The following is a 22,752-nucleotide window of genomic DNA, read 5'->3' as shown; positions in this document are numbered from 1 at the left end:
CAACAAGTTTGCCTGTTAGATGGTGGGCTACGCCCACCCACAACTAAGACTGAACTTGGCACTTTGAGCTGAGCTGCCTCCCGGATGGCTCAGTGGATAGAGCGTGTGCTCTTAACAACAAGGCTGTTGGTTTGACTCCCAAATGGGATAGTGGCTACGCCCACCCACAACTAAGATTGAACACAGCACCTTGTGCTTAGAGGCCATGAGCTGCTGACAGGAAGCCAGATGGCAACTGGCGCCCTCCACAATGAAGATTGAAGAACAACAACTTGGCTGGTCCCCTTCCCCAATTCCCCAACACTGCTCCCCTCCCCCAATTCCCCAATAAAATCTTAAAAAAAAAAAAAGAACTTGCTCAAGAGTGTGAGCTCTGAGCAACAGGGTTGCCGGTTCGATTCCCAGCACAAGCTGAGCTGCTGCTGAGCTGCCAACAGGTGGCAGGATGGTTCAGCTAAAACAAACAAACAAAGAAACCAATGGAAAAAAGACAAGTGCCCATCGGATACCCTACAAAATCTTTACATTTTTTATTATATTCCCCAAACTGTCTTTCCTATCCCCGTGGCAATCTTATGGTTACCAATTTGTGCTTTTTAATCCCCTCACCTTCTCCCTCATCCAACCCCCCTCCCATCTAGCAACCCTCAGTTTTTTCTCTGTATCTCTGAGACTATTTCTGATAAGTTTGCTCATTTATTCTATTCTTTAGATTCCACATATAAGTGAGATCATAGAGTATTTATGTCTTTCTCCATCTGACATATTTCACTTAGCATAATGTTCTCTAGGTCCATCCATGTTGTTGCAAATGGTAAGATTTCATTCTTCTTTATGGAGTACAGCATAGGGAATATAGTCAATGGTATTGTAACAGCTAGATACGATGTCAGGGGGTAGACTGGGGGGAGGGTTATCACTTTGTGAGGGGTGTAAATGTCTAACTATTGCATTCTTTTGTACACCTGAAACTAATTTAAAAATGGAAAAAATAAACAAAAACAAAACCCTTGGAACCAGTAAATAGTGGGTATAACCAAGGAAAGCAGTGAAGAAAAGTCCCAAAATGACAGCTGTCCATCAGGCCTAGAGAGCCAGTGAGACCAGATTTGAGAAGGGGATGAAGGGCTCCAGAAAGAAGGTCTCTTGTGTGAAAGAGTGGGCTTGATGGAATACTTAATATAATAGAGATTTTGAAAAGAAAGGAAAATAGAATATATAATAAAGTAAAATAGTGAAAGAGAAAAAAGAATTAGAAACTTGAGGAAAAATGAAAAACTGTTACAAGGAAAAAATTATAAAAGTACATTATTTGGCCCTGCAATAAATATGTATAGTCATATTAACATAACTGTTTATTGCTTTTCAACCTTTAAAATCAAACTATCAAACTATAGATAAAACACACAAAAAAACTTAATCATGATTACAGAACAGCATTCAGTGTTATCAATTTTGACAATATAAAAGACAAGATAACAGAAGTTGGGAGGTTGATGGTGGGGAAGAGAGCAAAAGTAAAAGATATTATCATTTAACAAAGTTCTGGTCAAGAAATATTCTCAAGTGGGCTGGCCGAGTGGCGCGATGGTTAAGAACTCGCTTGGGATGCCAGAGGGCCCCGGCTCGGATCCCACATATAAGGGCCAGTGACACTGCCCTCTGCAGCTAAGATGCTGAACAACAGCTCAACCTGGAGCTGGGCTGCTGTGGGTCGCCGGCGACGGCATGGGCTGCAGCCCCTGTGGCAGTGGGTTGCCATGGGCTACCGTCTGTAGCCAGCAGCCAGCGTGAGCGGCCAGCAGCCAGCGTGAGCGGCCAGCAGCCGCAGTGAGCGGCCGTCCAGAAGCCGGCGACTGATCTGCCTCGCCAGGGAAGAGCACAATGATGGTGCCAACTTGGGCCAGTGAAGCAACGTCCTCCAGAACTAGACTGAAGAACAAAACGACAGCAACTTGTCTGTTCCCCTTCCCCCAATTCCCCAGCATTGTTCCCATCCCCCCAATTCCCCAATAAAAATCTTTAAAAAAATATATTCTCAAGTTCATGGAACAAGAAACAAAGGTGTTACTTAAGTTCAAAAAGGTATCTAATAGAGAAACTAAATTATATTAGAAGCAGGAAGGACAAGAGTTGAATTTGGTGTAAATTATCTAAATCCTCATTTGTCTTAACAGGACACCAATGGATAATGTCTGAAGTTGATAAAAGACAAATGCCCATATAGCACATATTTAGATAGGATATAACAATCAGAAGAAATAACTAAAAGTGGTTGGTAATAATTAAAAATGGTAGAGTGGGCGGTAGGGAGGTATGGAGCAGTAGAGCCTTGCTTTTCATAATGTCCTTTTGTACTGATTTTATTGATTTGATGTCAAAATAATGTGCATGTATTATTTCTATTTTTAAATGAACATGTATTTAAAATTGATTTGCAAAAGCACAGAAAAAGGACACTCCTGCCCACCACTTAAACCCCTTCCCACAAATTCCCTTGTCCCTGCAGACCTAAGGCACCAGGACATAGAAAACTTTGGGAAAGGGGTGGCCAAGTGGCTCAGTTGGTTAAGAGCTTGCTCAAGAGTTTGAGCTCTGAGCAACAGCGGTTTGAGTACAGCCCGAGCTGAGCAGCCGCTGGGCTGCCAATAGGTGGCAGGATGACTCAGCTAAAAAAAGAAAAAAAAAACTTTGGGGAAAGCTTCAGTCTCCCTTTCTGCCTCTCCCTTAAATGCAGCTCTGCTGCAGTCAAACTGGAATATTTGTCAGCCCAAACTTGCCATATTCACACCCACCTCCTTGCTTGTTTTCACGTCTCCCAGGCCTGAAAAGCCCTTACTCCGTATCTCCGCCAGTTGGAATCCTCCCTATTCCTCAAGGCTCAGCTCAAATTCCACCTCCTCCAAAGTCTTCCTTAGTCTCCTGGTGGAACGTCTTCCTCCCTCGTCCAGGACTCCAGGGTCTTCATTCATGCCTCTAATGATGACATTACGTGTTCTTTCTTAAAGTATATTATTTAGGTCAGTGCTTCATGTCCCCAGCCGTCTTCCTAAAATATGACTCTAACTCTGTCACTCTCCTGCTTCAATGGATCCCCATTGCCCAAAGGGTCAAAGTTCAGCTTGATTGCCTGGCTTCTGCCACTTCTTCCACTGCATGGGACAATGCCGGCTCCCCCAAACCCATGCACTTTCATACCCTTCACATAACTGTACTTAGGAGGCTCCTCTGCTTAGAATGTTCTTTCCCCGCTTTCCACATGGTAAACACCAACTCTTCTTTTAAGACCCAGTTCAAGTGCCCCTTCTCTATAAATGCTTTTCTTAGTACTCCCTCCACCCCACCCCACCCCAAGAAGAACCACCCAATGATCCTATATTCTCCCACTCTGCATCATCTAGACTTCTGTGTATCATCCATCACACTTATCTGCTTACTATCTGAGTCCCCAATTCAACTGTGAACTCCTGGAGTTCAGGGAATATATCTTATACCTAGAACCTAGTGCGGGGCCTGACACGCAGCAGAAACTATGTATGCTTCCTGAGTGAATGGACGAAAAAGTGATGACTGAGTGGATACAGGAAAGAACAAATGAGCAAATGAATAAGTACTTATATTAATGCATGAATAAATGAATGAATGCGTTATGCATGAATAAGTGAATAAATGATGAGTGGATGAATGAACGAAAAAAGAAGCCAATAAGTAAATGAAAAATACCTGTACTGGTGAGAGTATGAGAGGCAGAATGAGTGAATTTCCACCTGTATCTTGGTTCAAGCCCACCTGGAAGAGCTTCTGCCCTGCTCTACACCCATCTAAAGTGCACAGCACAGGGCCAGCTGAGTGGCTCAGATGGTTAAGAGCTCGCTCAAGAGTTTGAGCTCCGAGCAACAGCCGTTTGAGTCCCGGCCTGAGCTGAGCAGCTGCTGAGCTGCCAACAGGTGGCAGGATGGCTCAGCTTAAAAAAAAAAAAAAAGTAAAATGCACAGCACAGTGTTAACCTCTTTTAGATTACAAGGAACAGACACATTCAAGTTAGAGATGGAGATTTATTGAAGCATTCACAGAAAAATAAGGAAGACAAAAACAGCTACACAGGCAGCCCCACAGAAGAGCAGAAACTTGAAAATGGTTCATGATCCAAAGCAGCTCTCGAGCCTGGTTATCTTGTCACTCCCTCAGCTGCAGGCATCTGTTGATCCCTTCTCTAGTGCTTCCCCAAATGGTGTCAACTTCTTTCTGGCTGTATTTATACTGCTACTGCTACTGACTACCTTCTCTCTGTTCCCTTCCTCGCTAGCCCAGGGCGTTTGGGCCTCACAGCTTCTGGACCTCCTGGCACCTGTAGCTTCCTGGCTTCTGGGGATTCAGTTCCAAATAGTCTGGGGCTTCTCTGTGTTGTACCTTCTGCTTGCGTTGTAATTCCTGCTGCCTCTTCGATGCCTGTTGCCTTGCTGCTACGTGGTTCTAGGTATCTTGTGGCTCTTGCAGTGTCATCCTTCTGCTGTCTCGTGGATCTTATCTGTTTGAGCCTTCTGCTGCTGTCTAGATCTCACTGATTCAGGGTTTTGTCTCATGCTTGCTTTCTTCGTGGCTCCTCCTACATCATGGCTTCATGGCTTCTCTGTCCTTTTGGCCCATTGTTGGCTTCATGCTTCATGGCTTCTGCTACCTTGTTGCCTCACATTCTCATGCTACAAATGTCTCAGTTTCTGTAGGTTTCTCCTTGCTTTTGCTGTTTGGTTTCTGGCACCCCTCATCCACTACCACTTCTGCCACACCAAACTCTAATTGTTCACTTCTTCTGAATGCCTCACATTCAGCCTCACTGAAAAAAGGCTCTGGTGGTTTCATACATTTGTCATTCAATACAGACCATCCCTATGAGGCAGAATTTTTACATCAGTCCATTTAACAGGCCGCTGGCAAACCCAGAGATCGACTGTCCTTGAGTCAGATACTATGCCAGCCTAATCATCTGTGGCCAGGATTATGAGGTCACATGTACAGAGCATGGCAACTCAGGCTTAAGAAATGCCTTAGAAGGAGGGACGGTGGGCATGGCAGCCTTGCTGAAGGTTTCCAGAAGAGGGCAGTGTCATTGGCAAACTGTTTTGTCAATCCATCACTTTTCTTGCATCTTTAAAATATCACAAAGAAGTCTGAAGAATCACCTGACATTTTGGTGTTTCTGTAGCTGGACAACTTAGATCTTATTCATCAGCCTGCTGAACTGCTCCTTTTTCAGAAACATAGATACCATCCAAAATTTTTCTGATATCCTTGTTTTTAACTGTTTGTCTTGTTGAATCACAGTAGCTGAATTTGATACAAGTTCAATATCATTTCCTTCAAAAATTAACTCATCTTTCTGGGCTTGAGATACTGAACAAGCAACACCTGATCTCATCCGAACCCTACAGATGTTATTTTTCACCCAAGAAATTTCACATTTGAATAAGAGAACCATTCTCCTGAATAACAACGTTGATGGGGAAGTGAGCACACGCAGGCCTCATCTTGTAACGGAAGCCCAACGTGACACCCATGATCGTGTTCTGTACATGACTACAGTGTGAACAGGAGCCAGTTCCTTTCTATTTCCCCACCATTTGTCAACCCAGAGCCTCTTCTTTTTCTTTCCAAGAAGACCGAGTTCTACATCGATATGACTGAAGTCCCTCCGCAGGGTGCTTTTGGGGTCCTTCACAATAACTGTGAATCACTTCACAGTGATGTTGACCTTTTCCGGAATGTCCACAGACTGATTGCTGACAATGGTCTTCATCCTCACAGCAGAAGCAGCAAAAAGCAATTAGCAAGCTTCTCGTTTGGCCTGTCCAGTATTTCGACCTTCAAGGACAACTTAAGTCCCACCTTCTCCCTGGCCGCCTCTGCCTGTCCTGATGTGCGATGGGGGAGATCAAGCTCTAGGGGTGATGTGGAAAGGAAACTTAGGTTCCTGTTCTGACTCCAACACTTCCTAGTAGTAGGGCCTTGGGGGAAGTTCCTTCCCCTCCAAGGACGTCAGGAAGGGGTTGGACAGTCTGTAAGTTCCCTTACAGGTCTGACATCTGGGCATCTCACTTTAAGTTACTGTAAAAGGGATATGAGTTTTACCTGGGGGAGCCCTCAAAGACATGTCGAGGTAGGAAAAATGAGTCAGTCCTGGCTTGGAAGAGCCTCAGTACACACAGGAGGTGCTTAGCCAAGATTTATTGAACTGGATGAATGAATCAATGGCTGGGGGAAGGGGGAGACCACACAGCACAGAGACTGTTTAACTTGAGTGAGAAATTCCAGTTGCTGAAGAGACTGGAAGATTCTGACCCAGATGGATGAGGACGAACGACTGGGATAGGGTAGGATTCTTGGCTCATTCTAGCCTCTCAGCCACCCTCCACATCCAGTAATCAGTCTCCAAGTCTTGTTCATTATCGTCCATAATGATAACGCTCATAACAGCTCGTACCCTATCACCTCCAATCCATTCCCACTGCCCTTGCCCTTGAGGCCTCCTGGTATTTTGAATACTTTCCTAACTAATCTCCGCCCCCCTCTCCCTCACAAATGCATTCATTGATGCATTCACTCACTCAGAAACTATTTATTGGGTGCCTGTTTTAAGTCAGGCACTGTGCTTTTTGTTGGAAATGTACCAGTATCAAGATAACCCTGGCCCACCCTTGTGGTGCTTACTGCTTACTCAGAGAGACAAAACAAGCAAATACAATACACTAAGTATTGAACAGCAGGGCAACGACAGGCATGGGAGCATCCAGTATGTGCATGTACCTGATCCATTTCCACACCGGCTGGCCAGAAAGGTGGTTGTTCTTTTTTAATTCCCATCTGATCCAGAGTCCCCCGCCTCCCCTAAAATCATTCCATCACTCCTTCACAGCCTTCGTGTTACAGTTCTCAGATCTGGCTGTAACCTAAAGTCATGTGCTGACCCTCATAGCACTCAAGATTCTGAGGCCCCACCGCAGTTACTGAAATTGAACTTTTAGAGGTTGGGGCTGGGACGCCCCCTGTTTCTGGTGTGTAGCCAGTTTGGGAACCACACTGTCCCATGAGATAAATCGGAACTCTGTAGCCAGGCTCTTAGGAGCCTCTTCAAATCTGATTCCTGACTACCTCTCCAGGTTCATTCCCTGCTGCTCCCCCCACCCCGGGACACCTTATGCTTCAGTATTTCTGAATTGCTTTGCTATTACTCGCCTTCAGGTCTTTGTGCATACCAATTCCACTACCTGGAAACTCCTTCCACTTCCTCAACTTGCTAATTCCTACCAGTACCTGAAGACTCAGCTCAGGTGTCACCTCCTAGACTACAGGATGCCTTCCCTTAACCTGTATCTAATCTAGATGCCCCTCTTTTTTCTGTGCTCCTGTCAGAACACTGTTCATACTGAATGGTTAACAGTTATTTTATGAGTTGCTTACCCAACTAAAGAGTGAGCTCCTCAAAAGCGGGATAAAGACTTGACTCATGTTTGTGTTTCTGGTGTGCAACACCGTGATTTCCTGAGTGGCGTGCCCAATTACAGATAGACACTGTCATGGAGTACTCTTCAACTCCCTAGAACAAGGTTACAGTGCACAGAGTATAAGGGATTCAACCTACTGTCCTCCAATGGGCCCTAAGGACGCTAGTCAGATCCGGCTTCCTCTTGGAAACACACCGTGGTGTCTGCTCTCCTCTGAGCACAGACTTCACCGAGCCGTGCTACCTTGTGATGATATGAGGCATTTTGGCACAATAGGAAAGCACTGGGAAAGCACAGAGAAGATTCAAGTTGAGGTCTAGGCTCTGCCCCTGAAATATTCGGATCTCAGGCATGTCATCTCACCTCTCTGGTCCTCAGGATTTAAGTCCTTTGTAGCACTTGTGTTCCTGTGTGCCAGGGCCCTTGCCCAAGGCATCTCGTGTAATCCTTTCCACCCTGTGAAGCTGGAATTAGTTATTCAGATTATTATCCACACCTACTGAATTAGATTTCCAGGATAAAAGAGCAAGGAGCTCCACATCCCTTGGACGTGCACCAGGAAACTGCTGCTTTGCATTATAAGCCTTTCTGTACTACTTATTTTCTAACCAGTGTATATATTGCTTTGATTTTTTAAAAGGACAAAGCTTCAGAAGTGATTCCAGTGGACAGTCAAGGTTGATAATCACCCTCACAGTGGCGAAAGCCCAAGGCTGAATCGGAACCTAGATTCAAACCCTCACTGTTAACTCATAGCTGGGTCACTTAACCTTCCTGAGCCTCAGTTTTCTCATCTGTAAATGGGGAGAATAGCAGTCACTACCTTTAAAGGCCTGTGATTATCTAGGTGCCAGCCAATTTGCTTCAAACATATTTCATTTCATCCTCCCCACACTGCTGCAAGGTAGGCTTCTAGTATCTCCTTTCCTATGTGAGGAAACTGAGGCTCGGGGAGGTTAATGGGCTTGTTTCTACAACTGGGATTTGAACCAAGGTGACTCCCAAATTATGCTCTTCCACATATGCCAGTACTTCCCAAACTAGAGCACAGTCCCACACTGGTGGTATGGGACTTCTTTGGTTGAACACAGACAAATTTTGTTTGTTTTGATAGTTATGCCTTTTAATATTCATTACAAAAAACATAACACATCAAACCTGTGGTTTCACAGATATCACTACTTAGGATGAAATTGAAGTAGATAACGATGTTAGACCTAAGGCAACCTCAGAAAAATATTGAGTAAATAGTACAGGAGGTTAATTTGGAAGCATCTATTAAAAACAAAAATATAAATAGTCTATGACTGCATTTCAACTTCTAGGAATCAATCATAGGTAAACTTTCATACACACACACACACACACACACACACACACACACACGCGCGCGCGCAATGCTCCTATGTGGGATTTTGTTATAGCAGAATAGTCTTACTATTATAAGAGAAATGAGTAAGTAAAATATGGTAGAGTCATATGATGGCAATCTATACAGCAATTACACAATCTATACAGCAATTACAAGACTACCAGCAACATGCATAGATCTCAAAAACATTAAAGAAAGCAAAATGCAGAACAATTTCATGTGCCATTGGCATTAAACACAATAATATTTCCAATGAGTTCATGTATGTAAGTCTTAAAACAAAGTATAGATAGATGTACAATAAAAAGAAAGCAGTTAAGGGTGGGGGGAATGGTAGTTAAATGAGGCTAGCTTTATTTCTAACAATCTAATTTCTTAAAAAGAATGAATTCATGCATTACTTGAGTAATGTGTACTGATTTAACTTTTAAAAAACAAAAATGCAGTATACAGATTGGGACCAGGTAGTGCTCTTACGATGTATGTGAATGAGCTAAGGCTGACCTCATGGAAGCAGGCTGTGCTGCCTTTGCACAGTCCCTGCAGCTTACATGGTTAGTTCCCAAAAGGAACGTCACATGTAATTGGCCATGTTATGACCCAGGCTACCACTCCCCTGCTTCCTCACAACTCATGTTGGGGCTCAGGCACCCGCTTATCATATATGATTGATGCTACAGGTTTCCTTAGACCCTCCACTTACCAGGTAAACCCCATCGGTGCTCTGGAACTTTCCTAGTAACCAGGGCATTCAGCATCTCCCAGATTTGGAGGCTCCTTTAGTCCCTAACTGGGATCAGAAGCCCTCAGGGGTCCAGGCATGAGAAGGCTGTATTCTGAGAAGTTGGCACCTAGTAGTCTCCAAGCAGGGATAAGGCCTCCAGGGAGGAGCCTGACATCATTAAATCCTGAGGTAGGTAATATTACTAGCCCCATTTTACAGTTGAGGAAACTGAGGCACAGAAAGGTCTAATTAGTGAGTGATTAAAAAAAAAATGGGACTAAAACCTGCAAATACCTGTCCCCAGAACCCAGGCTCTGTTCCTAGTGCCGACCAAATCCTGCCAGTTTATTGAGGTCCAGCTCAAATGTGACCTTCTCCAGGAAGCCTGGAGGTGATCATCTTCCTCAAAGTGCCTATACACATGATTCAGCTAACCAAGAGAGCTTCTAAACCCACTGCATCTCCTTAGTAGGAGGGATCATGTCTGATTCAGCTCTGTATTCCTAGCAGAGACTGACAAAGAAAGGGTGTTCAGTATGTGTTTGAATACACGAATAAATAAAAACACAAAATGAGTGAATGAGGGCAGTTTCATGTGACTGCCTGACACCTACGAGGTCCTGAAAACCTTTGCCTAGCTCTGGGGTGCTGTCATACTAAGCTCTTGGAGTCAAATTCAGCCTAGGCTCCTTCTAAAATGGGTCTCCAATATCTTTATTACTTTGCAAACACACGCACATGCACACATGCGGACATACACACACACCCACACACAAGCAAAATGCAAGAGGCCTCATAGGCCCATGATTATGGGTAGATATGGGGTGGGGCTGGGAGGGGGAAGCGGGGGATGGGCAGATGGTCCTGTCCAGCTCAGTTCATTTCAGCTCAGCACCTCCTTCCAGAGGTCAGGATGCTCCCTGTAACTCAGGAGCTTTTGCTCCAGACCTAACACCACCTCTGTTCCTCTTCATGCTGATAGCAGTGCCTAAATCCCATGACTACAGCAAACAGGGACAGGAGGTAGGGGAAGGTTGGGAGCCAAATATCCAGAGATTGGGCGAGGGGCAGCTTAGGGATCCACACAGTGCAGGAGGGCAGAACTACTGTTACTGCTCATTGGGGTTGGGGTTGGCATCTGGGTACTTGGTAAGGTCGAAGGTCAGGACTTTGCTGATCACACAGTCCCCTTGCTGGAGGAGGAGGAAGAAAAAGAAAAATGAAATTGTAAGGAGAAAGTAAGAGGGCTCTAGCGTCGCAGGAGTGGGGGCCTCAAACTCTCCTCCTTACATACCTGCCCAAAGCCCAGGCAATGGTTCTCTCTGGGTGAGAGGACGTGTTCCATCCTATGTGCCTTCTCTCCCTGCCTACCTCTGCACTCTCCTCCTCTTCTCTGCTGTCTGGCTGCCTCTGCTTGGCCTTTCCACCTGTCCCCAAATGCAATGGCCCTGTCCAGCTGGGCTGGCTAAGCCTCCAGGGCAGGGCTCCAACAAGCCCAGATGGCCATTCAGGACCTAAGTCGCTATGCTCCCCTGTCCCCATGTCCCTCCACTGCGGCTTTTCCTTCCTGCCCTGGGGAGTCTGGCAGGGAGTGGGGCTGGCTTCTGAGCCAGGCCCGCCCTACCTCGGGGTAGACTCCAATGAGGCTCTCAGCCTTGGTGTAGAACTCCTCCTTGAGAGAGATGACGATGGCCTGGAAGTTGCAAGTCGACTGCTCCTTGATGTAATTGGCCACCTGTGGGAGGGGCCACCAGACACTTAGGGCTGAAGCCCTAACACTGCCTTGTGTTTTCCGGTCAGAACTAGAGGCAGAGGGGTGGGGTAGGGGGTGGAGGGCAGGGGGAAGAGATACTGAGAGGAAGTGACTCACTAGCATGGTGTGGATGACCGTGGGCCCAGCCTCCCAGGCACAGAGAACAGGAGCAGGAACGGCTAGGGCACACTCAGGAGTTGCTCCCTGAAATCCAGCCCCAACCTAGGGTTTCCTTCCCGGGCCCCGCTTTCCTTGCACCCACCTTGCCAATGTTGGTGTTATCCAGGGCAGCATCAATCTCATCCAGGACGAAGAACGGGGCTGGCTTGTAGCTGGGAGGGAACCAGTAAGTGAGATAACACTGATGGGGTGGGGGTGGGGTGGGACAGCCCCAGGGTCCATCACACAGGTCCGCTTCCCCTCTACTTCTTCAGCGACTTAAAAACCCAGGCCTTAATGTTCCCTGAGCCCCTAAAGGCCAACAGACCAACTGAACTCTCCTCTGCACCCCGCCCTATGCTCCCGGATCCTGTAGAACCAGAAGACACAATCCTCTCTGGAGCTTCCAAGCTGGCTGGGATCAAGGTGTCCTAGGCTCTGGCAACACCAACCAAGTTACGTGGAGGTGTGCCCACCCACCTGCCCCATGCTGTCATGTCTCCCTGCCTGTACACGTGCTGCACCCTCCACCTGGAATGCCTACTCGTCTCCCCGGCCAACTTCTCCTCATTCTTTGCATTTCCTGCTCAAGTGTTGCCTACTCTACCTTTGAAAGCCTTCCCTGGCCACTCACAACCCCCGCCAATTGGGCTGGTGTCCCGCCTCTGTGCATCCACAGCATCCGCGCTCACCCGTTATAACACTCAGCTCACTGTCTGTTTACACATCTGGCTTCCACTAGACCATGAGCTCCCTGAGGACAGAGACCATGTCTGACTCATCTGTGTCTCTAACCCAACAGGGTCTGGTACAGAGCAGCCCTTGAGACATGTTCACTGAACGATGCTGTACAATCAAGCACTAAGTTGTGGGGGTCAGGTTCAGTACTACTGGCACTTAGGAGGGGAAGGGCAGGGTAGGCCAGTGGTCAAAGCAGGTTTCCTAGAGGAACATGAGGAGAATGAGACGTGAAGGAGTGGTAGGTGACAATCAAGCTAGATTTGCACGGAAAGGGCTGATTAGCCAGCAACCATGCGAGCAAAAGCCTGGTGGTGGCCTGAATACATGCGGGGGGGCCAGTGAGGGCATGCTGAGTGGAGGAGGATGGATAGGGAACGCAGGTCTAGGAAAGCAAGGCCAGGTGTGTTGCAGTAGGCAGGGAAACAGGGATGCAATCCAGAGTCCACTAGACCATCTTCACCTCTGCATATCCTTGGGCCCCAGAGGCTCCAGTGGACGCCGCTCAGTCTCTCTGCCAACTGCTCTGGGGGGCACAGCCTTACCTGTGGATGGCAAAGAGCAGGGCCAGAGCTGCCACTGTTTTCTCTCCCCCTGACAAGTTGTCCATAGGCCGGAAGCGTTTGCCAGGGGCCACGCAGTTGTAGTTGATGCCGTCCAAGTAGGGCTCCTCAGGGTTTTCAGGACCCAGGAATGCCTAGGAGGCAGGTAGATGGATCTCGGTCTAGGTCTGGATGGGGATGGGGGTAGGAAGCCTAGAGGAAAAGGCAACTGAGGATGGTGGGGGCTGGTTGGGTAAGAGGCTCCAGCCTACCTGGGCACTGCTGTTGCGGGACAGGGCCTTGTAGATTTCATCAATGTTAGTGGCCACAGATTCAAAACAAGCATTGAAGCGGTCAAAGCGCTCCTTCTTGATCTGTTCGAAGGCCTGCTTGGCCTTCTTGGCTCGCTTTCGGGCCGCCTCAAACTCTGCCACGAGAAAAAGACAGGTGACCCTCAGTGCCCAGGCTCTGCCAAGGCTGAAGACCATGCTCTGGCAAGAATGGCCTGCAAACGACAATCCACAGAGGAGGGACATCCCAGAGAGGGAGAGGAATGCCTGGGGAGGCTCCCAGGAAGACGGTCCCACAACCACTTGTATCCAGTGGGCCAGCCACACAGTGCAAAGAAACATGGGTTTGGAGCCACATAAACACGGACTCTCCCCTGGGCTCTACCAGCAACCAGCTGTGTGACCTTGGGCAGGTCATTTACTCTCTCTGAACCTCAGCAGTTTTCCACTCTATAAAACAGGTGTGATAACCCCTACTGTTTAGGCTTCTTGGGACTTTCAAGAAAGCAAGCATATAAAAACGGGAACTGGTTGTGATGTATACCAACAGGCCCTTGCCACACCTCTAGCCTCCTCCTGTCTTCATCTCAGGCCCAAGTAAAGGGAAAATCCTACCATCTGAGGTCTCCTGGAACTTGTCTCGGACACTTTCCAGCTTTTCCATGGCCTTCATGTTGGGGGCAGCAATACGCTGCAGCACACTCTGCTGCTCATTAAGCTTCTGCTGCAGGGTGTTCATCTCCTGCTTGATCTCCTCCTCGGCCTGAGCATCCTGCAAACCCCAGGCACAGCAACATCAAGAAGGGCCAGGCCCCTGAGCCCAGGCCCACAGAGCTCCTTGACTGCATGGGGCCTGGGAGCCTGTTCCCCTGTGGAAGGCAGGTTCTTCCCCAGCTCGGTTCCTCCCGTAGACACCATTCCTACCAGCTGACACGGCTTTCTCATCTCTAGCCCTTCCCCCAGGCGCTGTCAACCTCTCCATCTCTCAGGAGGAGCAGCTGGTGGTGCCCCTCTCTGGCTCTCAGCCTAGGCCACGAGCCAGCGTCATCCCAGGGTGACCTAGAGGCTCCCACACAGGCTGGTCTGGACTCCACAATGAATAAGGCAACGCACATTTGCTCTCCAGATCACTATATCTGAGGAAATCCCAGTTGAGTTTGGTTGTAGGTTTTATGGATATTGCAATGCGTGTCTGGGCTTGTGCCTTTCTGCCACTTTTAGTCAATAAATATTCACTGAATACCTTCCAAGTGCCAGGCACTGGGGCTGCCAGATCCTGTGAACCATGGTTCCTGTGCTCACAGAGCTCACGGACTAACAGAAGAATGCATATAGGTAAAGGATGAGAACACTGTATGGTGATACCGCAACAATGATAAACAGACATGTCAGGTCAGCACACAAGGGCACCTAACTCAAACCCTGGGACTAGGGAAGGCTTCTAGGAATGAGGATGTTTAAGCGCAGGCCTACAGAATGAATGGTGAGGACAGAGAGAAGGAACAGTCTTCTAGGCAGACTGGAGCATCATCAGGGGTTTGCTCATGGTTCATTCAAGGCATTCAAAGCAATTCAAATAAACTTCCAAAGCCACCCCCAACACACACACAAAAGGCAATTCAATATGGCAAGAGTAGCCACTGTGTGTGCGTGTGTGCACGCTCACATGGGTGCTGGGGGAAGAGACAAGGCTGGAGACACACATGGGAGCCCAATGATGAAGGGCCTTTTAGGTCTTGTAAGAAGAGGTTTGAACTTTATCCCAGAGGAGATGAGACACCACTGAATGACTTCAAGCACAGGAAGGACATGAATATATACGTATGTTAGAAAAGCCCTTCTGGGGCCGGCCGAGTGGCGCGATGGTTAAGAACTGGTTGGGATGCCAGAGGGCCCCGGTTCGGATCCCACATATGAGGGCCAGTGACACTGCCCTCCACAGCTAAGATGCTGAACAACAGCTCAACCTGGAGCTGGTCTGCCATGAGTTGCTGGCGACGGCATAGGCTGCAGCCCCTGCTGCAGTGGGTTGCCATGGGCTACCGTGTGTGGCCAGCAGCCAGCGTGAGCGGCCAGCAGCCGCAGTGAGCGGCCGTCCAGAAGCCGGCGACTGATCTGCCTCGCCTGGGAAGAGCGCAATGATGGTGCCAACTTGGGCCAGTGAAGCAGCGTCCTCCACAACTAGATTGAAGAACAAAACGACAGCAACTTGCCTGTTCCCCTTCCCCCAATTCCCCAGGGCTGTTCCCATCCCCCCAATTACCCAATAAAAATCTTTAAAAAAAAAAAAAAAGAATGATATAAAAAAAAAAAAGAAAAGCCCTTCTGAAGATCTCTATATACTGCTATAAAGTAGATCCCCAGGATATGTTGTAATGAAATATGAAAGCACACAATACAATGCCATCTTTTATCTGAGAGAGGGAATATGAACATATTTGCATACAAATACATTTGTATTTTAAAAGTACAGCAGAAAAAAGGATAAACCAAAAACTAACTAAAAATGGTTATGCATGGAAGAAGGGAGGTAAAGGAGACAGGAAAGGAAGCTGAACTTCTCTTCATATACCTGGTGCTATACTTTTGGTTTTTAGAACCATATAAAGATTTTACATAATTATAAATGAAATCAAAATGTGAAAAACACTAGGCAAAAAAATGGTTGGGGAACAAGATGCCCAAGAATCACCCCTAAAGATCACTAACTACTCAAAAATGTGAAAATGTATGTTTAGTGTTGAGATCTGGCAACTGATGCCTTAACTGAGGATCAAACTTAACATAACAAATATGGGACATCCTGACACTATATGCCTCCTGGCATAACACAATAAAAAAGTACACAGCGTCACCAATGAAATGTTCTTGCAAAAAAATTACTTAACCCTATTCCATCAAGCCTCCAGGCTAGATCACACTTCCAATTTATAGAAAGAACAAGTTAAACAATAATGAAAGGAAACTAAAGAAACAGGACAGGGCCGGCTGAGTGGCTCAGTTGGTTAAGAGCTCGCTCAAGAGTTTGAGCTCTGAGCAACAGAGGTTCAAGTCAGCCCGAGCTGAGCAGCCGTGAGCTGCCAACAGGTGGCGGGATGGCTCAGCTAAAAAAAATAATAAAAAAAAAAAAATAAAGAAACAGGACAACCACAAGCCATCCATGAATCTTGATTGGATCACAGCTAATAAAAAACAAAACAAAACAATAAAAGACACTTTTGGAACAACTAGGGAAATCTGAATATGAGCAGGACATTAGATGTGAAATTATTATTAATTTTCTTAGGTGTAATATGTAATTGCGGTTATGGAGGAGAATACCTTGCTCTCAGAATGCTGAAGTATTTGGAGTTGAAGTCTGCAACTTCCTTCAAATGGTTCAGCAGAAACAAAAAAAGTGTAATGCGAAGGGAGGGAGGGATGGAATCAAGAGATGAGAGAGCAAGCACACTGGCAAAATATGCATTGGTGAATCTAAGGAGAAAGACACATGATGTTCACTATACTATTCTTTCAATTTTGCTATAGGTTTGAACATTTTCAAAATTAAAGTTGGAAAAAATAAGTCAAAATGCTCAAATAAAAAGTACAACCCCTTAAAAACTGAAAACTAAGAAAGCTGACTATATGTAATATTAAGCTAGTGAAACATAAGAATTCTTTCAAGTTACTTTAAAACATAGGAACACAACTGTACATGCCCAGGGAGCCATAACCTTAATGACAAAAAGAACCTCAAGGAAATCTTAAACAGTATTCAATAATTAAATTGTTACTAATGCTATCTCATTGTGATTTTCAAACTATTATATACAGAATAGCATAAAGTACACATGTTACTATGTTAGTGTTGCTAGGAACCAAGATTTTTAGCAAGAATAACTGGAGACTCAAACATAAAATCAACAATGTTGTTAAACTGTGAGAATTACAATTTCAATTGGTAGTACCAATACAAACTCATGATACTTTTTCCTTCAAAGTAAAAAAATGCATTTCCTAGCCCAGTCTACTGAAAAGTTCTAGGAGCACCAAGCAACCCCAGCAGCCATGAGCACTCCAGTGTCCAGATGGTTTGTTCTGAGCTTTTTACCACTCAAGCCTAGCTCCGACTCCCGAATTAGGCAGATGTTGACCACCCACAGGCATCGACGTGGTAGTCACTAAATAATAGCATTTTCCACTAAAGGAAGTCAGAGCTTCTAGGAGAAATGGCTAATTCTAGGTCTTGGCGTGGGACATGTAGAGGATGAGCCTGGACAGATCAGAAAGTAAAGAAGATACAAAAGACTACAAGAGTTCTGTCAAAATGATTCAGAGCCACATGCAAAAGAATGAAATGCCATGTGCAAAAGAATGAAACTAGCCTGCTATCTGTCACCATGTACCAAAGTTAACTCAAAATAGATCTAAGGCCTAAACATAAGACCTGAAACAATCAACTGCACAGAAGAAAGCATAGGTACTAAACTTAGGGACCTTGGGTTCAAAGAGGATTTTATGAATTTGACCTGAAAGGCAAGTAAAAGCAAAAATAAACAAATGGGAATATATCATAATAAAAAGCTTCTGCATAGCAAAAAAAACCACAAAAAACAAACAAACAAACAAACAAACAAAACAACAACAAAGAAGCAACCAACCGAATGGGAGAAGATATTTGCAAACAACGCCTCCAATAAGGGGCTAATATCCAAAATACATAAAGAACGCATACAACTCAACAACAGTCTAATTAAAAAATGGGCAGGGCCGGCCGAGTGGCGCGATGGTTAAGAACTGGCTTGGGATGCCAGAGGGCCCCGGTTCGGATCCCACATATGAGGGCCAGTGACACTGCCCTCTACAGCTAAGATGCTGACCAACAGCTCAACCTGGAGCTGGGCTGCTGTGAGTCGCCGGCAACGGCTAGGCTGCAGCCCCTGTGGCAGTGGGTTGCCATGGGCTACGGTGTGTAGCCAGCAGCCGCCGTGAGCGGCCGTCCAGAAGCCGGCGACTGATCTGCCTCGCCCGGGAAGAGCGCAATGATGGTGCCAACTTGGGCCAGTGAAGCAACATCCTCCACAACTAGACTGAAGAACAAAATGACAGCAACTTGTCTGTTCCCCTTCCCCCAATTCCCCAGCACTGTTCCCATCACCCCAATTCCCCAATAAAAATCTTTAAAAAAAATGGGCAGAGGACCTGAACAGACATTTCTCCCAAGAAGACATATAAATGGCCAACAGATACATGAAAAATTGCTCAACTTCATTAACTATTCGGGAAATATAAATCAAAGCCACAATGAGAGACCACCTCACACCTGTTAGAACAGTAACATCAACAAGACAAGAAATAACAACTGTTGGAGAGGCTGTGGAGAAAAAGGAACCTGGTTCATACACTGCTGGTGGGAATGTAAATTGGTACAGCCGCTATGGAAAAGAGTACAAAGGTTCCTCAAAAAATTAAGAATAGAATTACCATATGACCCAGGAAGCCCTCTCCTGAGTATCTACCCAAAAAATATGAAAACATTTATCCATAAAGATATATGTACCCCTGTATTGTTTGCAGCATTATTCACGATGGCCAAGACATGGAAACAACCAAAGTGTCCTTTGATAGATGACTGGGTAAAGAAGATGTGGTATATATACACAATGGAATATTATTCGGCCATAAGAAAAGATGAAATACTGCCATTTGAGACAATATGGATGGATCTTGAGATTATCATTCTAAGCGAAATAAGTCAGACAGAAAAAGTCAAGAAACATGACTTTACTCATGTGGGATATAAAACTGAAAGCAACAAAGGAACAAGACAGACAAAGAAAAAAACACACAGACACAGACAACAGTTTAGTGGTTACCAGAGGGTGGGGCGGGGAAGGGTTAGTAGAGGAGGGTAAGTGGAGTCAAATATTTGGTGATGTATTATACAAACGTACACTTGAAATCTATGTAATTTTACTAACCAATGTCACCCCAATAAATTTAATAAAAATTGATTAATTAAAAAAGGAAAAATATGAAAACACTTATTCATAAAGATATAGGTACCCCTATGTTCGTTGCAGCATTATTCATAATGGCCAAGACATGGAAACAACCTAAGTGTTCTTTAACAGATCAGATAAAGAAGATGTGGCACATATATACAACGAAATACTACTCAGCCATAAAAAAGATGAAATAGTGCCATTTGTGCCAACATGAATGGATCTGGAGGATATTATGCTAAGTGAAATAATCAGATGGAAAAGGACAAAAACTGAATGATTTCACTCATATGTGGAATATAAAACAAAATGTAACAAACAAAACAAACAAAAATAAACTCATAGATACAGACAATAGAATGGTATTTATCGGGGAGAAAGATGGTGGGAAGAGGGAGGAATGAGTAAAGGGGGTCAAATATATGGTAACAGGAGGAAACGACTTCAGTTGCAGAGCATGCAACAGGGTACAGATGTCCAATTATAATCTTGTACACATAAAAATTATATGCTATTAACCAATGTTACCCCAATAAATTTAACTTTAAAAAGTGATTCACAAGTCAACTTAAATGAGTTCCCACTGGCCAAAGATGCGACAACTTGGGCAATAAGGATAATAACCACAACAGAATACAACACACCAAACATGTTTAAACCCGTAAGTTCATAATGATTTGAAAACAACTCAGTGGGCAAATCTTGAGAATGCCAAAGAAACAATTCATTATTTTATAAAATGTAAATCAAGGGAAAGAATGAAGCATATATATCCTGCCTCTCCTATACAAATTGTACCTCAAGGTAACCAAAGAATTGATGAGAGGAAATGTCTCTTTATAGTATTCCAGCAAATAAACAAAAAAAGAAATGATAGACTAAAGAGATCACCATTTTGCAACCCCTGATGAATTTAATGGATCTAGGTAATGATCATCATGGCTGCAAACTGCACAGAAAAAACCACACAACCAGACATTATAAACCTCCCAAAGGAAGTAAGAATGCTATTTATGAAGCAGTCTTCACCAAAACAAACCCCAAAATTGAATCTTATCATCAAACCTTTAGATATGTGCTATCCAATAAGGTAGCTACTAGCCACATGTGACTGTGGAGCACGAAAAATATAGTCAGTGCAGCTGAGGAACCAAAGTTTTAATTTTATTGAATTTTGGTTAACTTTCAAAACTGACACTCAATTCAGTTACTGGAAACCTTTTAAGTATATTTGGAACAACTTGAGTATGTGGTTCTCCTTTTTCAAATGTAAATTTTAGGATATCTAAATACAGATCAAGTACTTCTGAGGAAACTTTAGCATTCAAATTAAGATATGTGGTAAGCATAAAATATATACTGTATTTTGAAGACAGCACAAAAAGAGACTGTCAAATATCTCATCAATAACTTTTATATTGCTTGCACACTGAAACAAAGAAACTCTTTTGGATGTACAGAGTTAAACAAAATGTAGCATGAAAATTAATTTCACCTTTTTAAAATTACACATGTGGGTAGTATTATATCTCTACTGAGCAGCACTGATCTACATATAACTACCCACTTACAGGAACTATGGGGGATAGCAGAACTCTTTTTTTGCTTTGTTCTGGGGAAAGATTTCAAAAGTCACAGGATATAATCAACAAAATACAGACTGTGGAAAATCTCCAGGAGAAATGAGCCAATTTCTTCAACAACAACAAATATAGCAAAGGAAAATAAAAAGGAGGGGGATCTTATAGATTAAATGGGACTTAAGACAGTTATCAACCAATTGCTATATCGATCACCCATCTATCTAGATCTCTCATGTCATTTGACTCCCAGTTCAAACAAGTAAATGCACGCGGCGTGCAAGAGAGGGAAAGAGAGGGAGGAGGAGAAGAGACACACAATCAGGGAAATGTGAATACTAATCACAATATTAAGGAATGATTGTTTTTTGGTATGAAAATGATTCTACATATTTTAAAGAATTACTTATTTTATTTTTATTTTTTTTAGCTGAGCCATTCTGCTACCTGTTGGCAGCTCAGTGGCAGCTCAGCTCGGGCCAGGCATCGAACCACTGTTGCTCAGAGCTCAAACTCTTGAGCGAGCTCTTAACCAACTGAGCCACTCGGCCGGCCCAAGAATTACTTCATTTAGAGATACATTCTGAGATATTTACAAATATCTCATGTCATGAAATGACATGATGTCCAGAATTTATTTTTAAATAACCTAAGGATGGGAAGGGAGGGTGGAGTGTATGGGGGTGCACGTGAAAACAAGTTTGGCCATGAGTTGATCACTATTGAATCTGGTGATGGCAACATGAGAGCATTGTACTAATTTACTTTAACATATGAAATTTTCCATAATAAACATCTAAAAACAACAAAAACAAAAATCAACTTGAAGTGGCTCCCACTGGCCAAGGATGAAGACAACTTGAACATCAAAAAGGAAAATGACTCCAAAAGACTGAAACAGATCAAAATACATTTAAACACTTATGTTTATATAGTAAATACATATTAAAAACCCTCACTGGCCACCTTCACAGATTACAATGACAACCAACTCATTCTAAAAGCTGGTAAATAAAGGAAAAGAATTAAGTATTTATCCTACCTTCTCTATACTAACTGTATTTCAAAGGAACTAAATAGTAGATGCAAGAAATTTCTTTTTAGATATCCAATTAATAAGTGGAGGAGTGAAAGCATTAAAAAATTACCATTTTGAAACCTTTATGGGATCTAGGCAATGATCATTAAGAGCTGCTAAAAGCAACTCGTGAAAGGCTGACAGGGAACTTCATAAAAATTGATGGGGTTAAGAACATCTGAACTTAGAGATCATGATTGCTTTTCATTTTTTTAACTTTATATTATGTAAATTTTCAAACATACACAAAAATGCAAAGGATATAATGAACTCCCATGCACCTATTACCCAGCTTTAATATTTATCAACTCATGGCAAATACTCTACCATCTATACCCAATTCCTTTCTATATTCAATTATTTTAAAACCAATCTCAGACATATTTCATCCATAAATACTTCAGTATGTATCTTTTTTTAAAGATTTTATTGGGGAATTGGGGGAGGGGACCAGTGTTGGGGAATTGGGAAAGGGGACCAGCCAAGTTGTTGTTCTTCAATCTTCACTGAGGAGGGCGCCAGTCGCCATCTGGCTTCCTGTTGGCAGCTCATGGCCTCCAAGCTTAAGGTGCTGTGTTCAATCTTAGTTGCTGGTGGGCATAGCCACCATCCCATGCAGGAGTCAAACCAGCAGTCCTGCTGCCAAGAGCACACACTCCATGCCCCGAGCCATCTGGGCAGCAGCTCAGCTCGAGGTGAAGTTCAGTCTTAGTTGCAGGTGGGCATAGCCCACCATAGAACAGGCAATCTTGTTGTTATACCAGCTGAGCCATCCTGCCACCTGTTGGCAGCTCAGCAGCAGCTCAGCTTGGGCGCAGTGTCACTGGCCCATGTGGGAATCGAACTAGCGGCCCCACTGCTCATAGCTCATGTCCTTAAGCCAACTCTTAACCAACTGAGCTACTGAGCCACTCAGCCGGCCTCTGTATGTATCTTTTTTTTTTTAAAGATTTTTATTGGGGAGTTGGGGGGATGGGGACAGTGCTGGGGAATTGGGGGAAGGGGAACAGACAAGTTGCTGTCGCTTTGC

At 44.5% G+C, this 22,752-nt stretch overlaps 1 protein-coding gene across 1 annotated transcript in view; it reads right to left on the bottom strand.

The window, feature by feature from the left end:
* Nucleotides 1–8,476: 8,476 nt before the first annotated feature.
* The window catches only part of SMC1A (structural maintenance of chromosomes 1A), a 37,919-nt gene continuing 23,643 nt past the window's right edge, over nt 8,477–22,752 (bottom strand). The window contains exons 20-25 of the mRNA XM_019668143.1: nt 13,693–13,849; nt 13,060–13,214; nt 12,791–12,942; nt 11,611–11,680; nt 11,220–11,330; nt 8,477–10,788 (exon numbers count right to left, since the gene is read on the bottom strand). Of these exons, the coding sequence (XP_019523688.1) occupies nt 10,705–10,788; nt 11,220–11,330; nt 11,611–11,680; nt 12,791–12,942; nt 13,060–13,214; nt 13,693–13,849 (729 nt within the window). The 3' untranslated portion in view covers nt 8,477–10,704. The remainder of the gene's footprint in view (nt 10,789–11,219; nt 11,331–11,610; nt 11,681–12,790; nt 12,943–13,059; nt 13,215–13,692; nt 13,850–22,752) is intronic.

Source organism: Hipposideros armiger, unplaced genomic scaffold (assembly GCF_001890085.2).
Source record: "Hipposideros armiger isolate ML-2016 unplaced genomic scaffold, ASM189008v1 scaffold_518, whole genome shotgun sequence".
NCBI lineage: Eukaryota > Metazoa > Chordata > Mammalia > Chiroptera > Hipposideridae > Hipposideros > Hipposideros armiger.
Note: the sequence above shows the minus strand (reverse complement) of the source record. Positions and strands in the feature narration are given on the sequence as shown.